Raw genomic sequence first — 7868 nt, 5'->3', positions numbered from 1 at the left:
GCGGGGCGACGGAGCCCGCCTCATGCCCGTGCTGGTTATTTTCAGGCACGTCCATGTAGCGTTCGGTGTAGCCCGTATCGTATGCCATCCACACCGTCACAGGAGCTCCTGCTATGGCCACCTGGAGCACAGAATGGCTAATTTGCTTAACACATGATGAGAATAAAACTAAAGCTACTGATTTTAGCCGTTTGAAAATGTATGTTGCTTATATACAAAATACAACGGTCACTTCTATTTGGCAATTCCAAAAGTATATAAAAGAAAAAACTTTGACTGTCATTACAATTTTAGCAAAGCAACAAACATCAGCAATTCAATATCTGGTAAGGTGCATTTGAGACGCCACCTGCTGGTTAAAGTAGGTTTTATCAACATACATGGGTGGGGTTGAGGGAGATAGTACAGCAAAAACTGAAAACTGACAATGAAAATGTATGTTGCTTATATCCAAAATACAACGGTCACTTCTATTTTGGCAATTCCAAAAGTATATAAAAGAAAAAACTTTGACTGTCATTACAATTTTAGCAAAGCAACAAACATCAGCAATTCAATATCTGGTAAGGTGCATTTGTGACGCCACCTGCTGATTAAAGTAGGTTTTACCAACATACATGGGTGGGGTTGAGGGATAGTACAGCAAAAACTGAAAACTGACAAGAATTTTTATTTTCGGGTGAATTATTTAAGATGACGCCATGACACTGGGGCAGCTGTAAATCTCACCTTGAAGATGTTTGGCCTGTGAATGAGGCCCATGAGAGACAGGAATCCACCATAAGACCAACCATGGATGGCAACTCGACTCATGTCTATGAACTTGTAATTCTCTGCTACATACTGAAGTCCCTCCACCTGATCTTCAATCTCCACCTGCCCCTGAGGTCGAGGAGGAAAGAACAGTAATATAAACAGAAGAGTATCTCACACCTCGTTTATAACCTTACTTAAGCCTGGTATGCTGCATTCAATGATTAACTTCAATTAACTTCAACCATGCGAAATACTAATTTAAATTTTTTTTTATATCAAAACCTACATACACTGCCATTCAAAAGTTTGGGGTCGGAAAATATTTTTTTGAAAAGTTTCTAATGCTCACTAAGGCTGCATTTATTTGATCAAAAACAGTAACATTGTGAAATTTTACTACAATTTTTAAAAAATATATTGTAAAATGTTATTTATTCCTGTGATGGCAAAGTTGCATTTTTTGTGTCAGATGATCCTTCAGAAATCATTCTAATATGCTGAAATGTATTATTTTTTTTATAACATGTTGACATTTATATACATTTTTGAAGAAAAAAAGGGGAAAAAACAGCATTTATTTGAAATAGAAATCTTTTGTAACATTCTAAATGTAACTTAATCAATTTAAAGCATACTTGCTGGATAAAAGTATTCATTTCTCAAAAATAAATAAATAAAGCCCCCACACACTTTTGAAAAATTGCATATATACAGTCATTGCCTGCAAGCAACAACCTAGTATTCATCCCAAATAAACTAGCTGTTACCTTAGTTTTTCTGGATGAATGCTAGGTGGTTGCTTTCTGGTTCCAGTGTGATAGCAAACCTGATTTTTTGTGTCAGATGATCCTTCAGAAATCATTCTAATATGCTGACATTTATTATAATTTTTTTTTATAACATGTTGACATTTATATAAATTTTTGAAGAAAAAAAGGAAAAAAAAAACAGCATTTATTTGAAATAGAAATCTTTTGTAACATTCTAAATGTAACTTAATCAATTTAAAGCATACTTGCTGGATAAAAGTATTAATTTCTCAAAAATAAATAAATAAAGCTCCCACACTTTTGAAAAATTGCATATATACAGTCATTGCCTGCAAGCAACAACCTAGTATTCATCCCAAATAAACTAGCTGTTACCTTAGTTTTTCTGGATGAATGCTAGGTGGTTGCTTTCTGGTTCCAGACAAATCATAAAACGTGTTCCTTTAATAATCATTTATAAAATGTCATCAAACTAAGCAGTAGTCATGTGCCAATGTCATGACACAAACTGACTTTATATCAGACGTAACTGACCTTCAAAAAGCAGTGATACAAATATGAGTTGGTCAGAACTGGAGACGTCTAATTCAGTCTCTGACTGAGTTACATGTGAGATCATGTGTCAGAGTGAGCTGTCACTCTGTAATCATTTTAACACCTTAACATTTCACGACCGATCACTCGGACAACTAAAATTGCCGCATGATCATATTTGTGTCTATATAAAGCATTTATGCAACCTGTTTTCAATGCATGCTGGCTGACCTTTTAAAAGCAGGCGATAATGTGTTAAATGTGAGACTGTTTATATTCTCAGGTTCAGACAGCACTCGCATGCCAACAGATCACGGGCCACGTGACGCACACTGCTCAGAAAAATGCCAAGAGCTGGCCGAAATCACCAGTTCCACCAGTCTCGTTTCTACTGTTAAATGTACTGTACACTGCACAGAAGTGCTTCTGAAGTGGCATTTAGGTGTCTTCATACAGACTCTTTAATGCTGGTGAGAGGTGGGATAAATGCATTTAAGATACTAGTGGCTGAGGTGGGTCAGAGCGGGTGGGTCTTAATACTTCATTTTGAGCAGGCACAGAGCAGCCTTAACTCAGCTGTGTAAAGACCAATCCCCATTTGTTTTGCATATGTCAGTCAATTCCTGTTTAAGTGTTCAGTTCTTTTGGCTGCAATGTTGACCAAACTTGTCAAATGTCTGGTTACACAAAACTAGACCATCAGTTCTAGTTACCATTTTGTTTTTAAGGGCCCCTTCAAACTTGAGGCCTCTTTGGCATGACCCTCTTCCGTCAATGACCACCACAGCATAACCCAGAGACGCCAACGTGTTCAGACGCAGATACTTCACACCCTTGTAAGAGTTATTCACTAACTGCACCTAAAAAAAAAAACGAGAAAAGATTTGAAACTAGTAAAGAAATTACAATGCAACTTCTAGTTGATGTGTCACAAACTCAATACAGTACTGCATTTAGAGGGGACGGCCCGTGCTAAAATGACCACTGTCACCCCTTCCTCACTCTGCTGTGGTTCATATGATTTTGTACCAGTTGTTTTTTCCCCATGCATTTACAATTCATGGTGAGTGGAGCTTTCAAGCTTTAAAAAGAACAAAGCAGCACATTCCAAAAACAATACCATAATCAAAGATGAACTTTCTCTCCGAATGGGCTGTGATCTGCTGAAACCATATCAATGAATCAATGAGTTTTGTGAACTCCCAAGGTGAACTAAATATTTTGAAAAGATCTGACTCGAAAGAATTATTTGTTGACAAATTTGTAATTTCTCTCATTAACGGAACAAGCCGTGGAGAGTTACGGCAGAGGTCAAGTTATTTTACTGAATAAAAACTGACATGTTCATTACACAAATCTATCATATGACTTGGAATATATTGCACAAGTTATGCATGCCAAATGGATTATTTGTTTATGTGTTATTATTACTATTATTATTTTGGAGTTTGACAGTCCCAGCCCGAGCCAAAGTATTCTGTAGTCAAAAAAAAAGTATTCCATACAGGTGTTAAACATCCTGACAATGACAGCAGAATTTTCATTTCGGGTGAAACTATTACTTTCTATTAATTATAATTATAATGTTAAATTAATTGTTTACAAATGTCTATTCATTACCTGATGTTTATGCAATTTGCAAAAAATGTTTTTACATGAACTCATTTACATACATTAAAATGAATAAATTCTGTAAGGATTGTTCATAGTACTATTGCATTAATGTTAATGTATAGAATCTTCTTGTAAAGATTTACTAAATTGTAATATACATTTTCTCCCACTTATGCAACCACTAAAATATAAGCCAAAGATGAAATGAAATTCTTCATTAAAGCCGAAAATTCTGGATAAATTTTCTTCATGTCATATTTCCAGGGGATTCTTTGTCAGCCCAACTTTAGATGAGCCATTTTTGTAAAAATAAATAAATAAATAAAAATCATAAGCAATTTCTGTTTTTAATGCAGTTTTGGAGTAAACAGGCCTAAACAGTGTCTCCCACACACACCTGGCTAACAGAGCAAATGGGTGAATAAACGATGGCAGAATTTTCATTTTAGGTGAAAGACCATACTAGGGGTGGGCGGTATGACCAAAATTCTGTTTCGCTGTATGACTAATTTTATTTCACGGTAACAATATATTTCACAATATAGTTATTTATATTCTGAAAATCGACAAAAGGGGCTTTATATAATAAATAAACTCAAATACATTAAAAATGAAAAGTACTTCACCTTGTTTGAATTTTCTTTTATTTGGTAAATTATTTCGTAAAAACACACTCAACTTTTAGATTAACTGGCCCAAACTGAATTAAATCAAATGCAACTTGTAGGTGCAATTAAAATTTAAATAAGGTGTTTCTAAATTATTTTTAAATCTAATTTTATTGTTTTACTTCAGTCAGTTTTTAATATCGAAATATTCTATTCATAATTACATTTACTTCCTTTTAATTTTGTAGGACACTATTAATACTAGTTCTGTTGTTTAAATTTGTTCCCTGGTATCTGCTTATTATACTGCGTTTATAAGGGGCTTGTTTTGCTCTTTTTGTGATAACTGGCAACCCTTCACCTGGAGCTTTAATCAAGAGAGGGAAGAGTTCAATAGTGAGAGCAGAAGTATGCAAACTGAACATTAGCTACTGTTAGTGCTGACTAAGTAGTTTAAATAATACACTCCTTATAACCACGTCATTATTTGACTCCAGTCTTCTGCATCATTAACATGTGATCCGTTAATTTGAGTGTCAAGTTGAGAGATGTATCGAATCAAAGGAGGTTATTATCGGCTGGTTCTGATCAGTGTATGATCGTTTGGAGTTATAAAAATATAATATGCGCTGTTGCATTCTCAATATTTAGTAATTTTGGCTAATATATACCATCATATTGCTCAGAAAATCAAAATGGCTTGATAATTAATACTGTTTAGGTTTTTTGGGGATAAAAAAAAAGAAGTGAGTGGATTTTTATCATTGTAGGGTGGCTGTGTCCACACACTGATAAGACATTTATATGCAAACACCATGTAAAAGTGAATTTTGCATCCGACGTCTCCTTTAACAGTGTCTCGCATGCACACACACACACACACACCTGGCTAACTGAGCAGCTGTGAGAGAAACCCGGCTTAGTAAGTCTAACAGTTTCTCCAGGAGATTCGTAGCTCACAACATACAGATGGTGCTCAAGTGGAGTATCTTTCGTTCCCTGGAAATACACCAGTTTGGTTTCTTCGTTGACCCAGATCTGCAAATGAAGATGAAGGTAAAGTGTTACCAACCATATGGGAATTTATGGAAGTCATTTATATTTTAAATTCATTAAATATAACATCAAACCTTTGAGCCGTGTCTGGCCAAGACTTCCCACTCTCCACTCGTTAAAGTCACCTCCTCCTCTATCGGGCATTTGAAATCATCTAAACAAAACATTAAAGGTAGTCATTAATATTACAAGGCTCCATGTTTAAATGTTGTTTAAAAGCACAGAGGGCATAGTGAAAAACGTGACTCTGCACAACACTACAAAAATTGCACTTTTTAATGTTAATGTGTCAATACAACATAAGCATGATCAAACAATTAAAATAAATAAATGAAATATTTACCACAAAATTTAAAATCCTATGATATAACATGATTTGGGAAAAAGGACATCAGACACCTTAACTTAAAAAAATTTTTATGCTCAGCTAATATTTCCTATTCGCTCTATTAATCTGCAAACACTATTATGGATATCTATTTTTCCTCCTAAACATGTCCTGTACACACATCCTGACATGAAATTATAAAGTAGTATAGTGCATAAATGTTTGTTAGCTCATGCAGACAATGCTTGAGTACTGGTGTACCCAGCGAAATAGTTTAATAAATATTCATGAGCCATGTCTTCACCAGGGATTAAAGTTACGTTGCTACCACGGATTTCCGTCAGTTCATAAAGACAGTCACTTGCTTCATTCCAGTCCTTCGAACAAATCAATTGAATGAATGATTCAGTGATAAAATCAGTGACTTTTTAGCATATAATTTAAATTATTTGAATCATATTTCTGTATTCAAAATTTTATATACCAGCAGGTGGCGGCAAGTCACTGATTTTATCACTGAATCATTCATTCAATTGATTCGTTCGAACGGCTGAATCATTCAGGAATGAAGCAAGTGACTGTCTTTATGAACTGACGGAAATCCGTCGTAGCGACGGAACTTTAATCCCTGCTTCACAATAGTATGACATGAATTAATACATAACACATAATTAATATTCAATTCATATTGCAGGTAAATCCAGGTAGTTTATGTGCGACTCAAAGAAGAGACATTGTTTTTAGGCTTCATAATAGTTTAAAAACAGTGAAATCACTAGCTTGATGACATTCTGAACTCTTTGCACATTTGATTTTTTACATATTTAAATGTTCATTGATCACTATTGATCAGATAAGCACTGTATAATGTTTGTTAAATGAAGTTTTGTTGCATGAAGTTTTCTAATACAGTGCTATGAATATGTTTTTGTTCAATCTGTTCAAGCTCAAACGTCTGACCGTCTGCAGGACTGTATTCTCTGGTCCACTGCTGGCAGCCCGGCTGTAAGAGGCTGGTTATTCTGTACAAATGGCAGAAGCCCGTTTGTGATTCGTTCACCCACAGGAAGGTGATCTTGTCATTAGTTGTTTGAATGAAGGGATAGAAGATATCATGGACCTGTTGGGAATGAGACAAGAAATAAATATGACCCAAAAAGTATTGAGGATTATTTCTTTCGATTTTACTGACCTCAAACTTTAAAAGGTAGTGTAACAACTAAACACATTATAAAACGTTCAATTTAATTTAAGACATTCTTTCACGTCTCTATTAGCGGTACGGTGTTAAATATCTTTCAAGCATACTCTACGGTTCTTCTTTTTGCTCTGGTCAGTGAGCGATATTAACTTTGCTCTGCTATCTTCATGCATACATTGATCCAGATGTCGGTGAGCTCCTCGTAGACGATGAAGGGCTGGACTCCCTCAGGCATGGCTTCCACATGCTCCTCCCACTGCGGATCATCCACGCTCGCGGCTATGAAGAGTGCAGGCGGCAACAGCACTAACTGCAGCTTCTGTTGACTGCGGTCTAGCAACACCGCCCAAGCACTGGGAAGAGACAAAATGAAGAATATAAATGTGTATCACTGAGATACTATTAAAGTTTTAATTACTATTTTGAATTGGTTTTGATTTTAATAGTTTATTTATATTTTAATTTTAAAGTTTTAGTAATTCTGTTGTGTTTAGTCATTTTTATGAGCATTCTTTTAAATGTCTATATAGTTTTATTAATTTTTATTTCAATTTTATTTTTAGTACATCAAGTGAAACTGAACGAAAATGAGAAATGCTGCCATGGCAACTAGCTGAAATAAATAAAATAAGAATTTTAGTTTTTCTATATTTTATTTCAGTTAACATTTAATTTAAGTAACAAAAATGTCTTTTAGTTTAGATGGTTTTAGTTTCAGTTAACTATAATAAATAGGGATGTAACGAATCACTCAAGTCACAATTCGATTCACGATTTCTTTTAACAAAATGAGATTTAAGACAAATTATAAATTAAATGTGTCCTTTTATTATTGCTTGGACAAAATGCTGCACGTTTCTTCGTGAAATTGAAATATAACACTATAATAATATACTAATATAGCACTTGCATATTATTGCTCTTTTGTTGGTTTTGATTGCTTCTATTGTCCTCATTTGTAAGTCGCTTTGGATAAAAGCGTCTGCTAAATGACAAAATTT

The 7868-nt window shown here is 34.6% G+C and overlaps 1 protein-coding gene across 1 annotated transcript in view; it reads right to left on the bottom strand.

Annotated features, from left to right (window-relative positions):
• LOC107755272 (dipeptidyl peptidase 9-like) overlaps positions 1-7868 on the bottom strand; it is a 20110-nt gene that overhangs the window by 341 nt on the left and 11901 nt on the right. The window contains exons 11-17 of the mRNA XM_016572018.1: positions 7043-7220; positions 6627-6786; positions 5413-5492; positions 5117-5320; positions 2774-2920; positions 730-882; positions 16-121 (exon numbers count right to left, since the gene is read on the bottom strand). Coding sequence (XP_016427504.1) covers positions 16-121; positions 730-882; positions 2774-2920; positions 5117-5320; positions 5413-5492; positions 6627-6786; positions 7043-7220 — 1028 coding nt within the window. The remainder of the gene's footprint in view (positions 1-15; positions 122-729; positions 883-2773; positions 2921-5116; positions 5321-5412; positions 5493-6626; positions 6787-7042; positions 7221-7868) is intronic.

This window comes from Sinocyclocheilus rhinocerous, unplaced genomic scaffold, assembly GCF_001515625.1.
Source record: "Sinocyclocheilus rhinocerous isolate Xijiao unplaced genomic scaffold, SAMN03320098_v1.1 scaffold6193, whole genome shotgun sequence".
Taxonomy (NCBI): domain Eukaryota; kingdom Metazoa; phylum Chordata; class Actinopteri; order Cypriniformes; family Cyprinidae; genus Sinocyclocheilus; species Sinocyclocheilus rhinocerous.
This window is presented reverse-complemented; position numbering and strand designations above follow the sequence as displayed.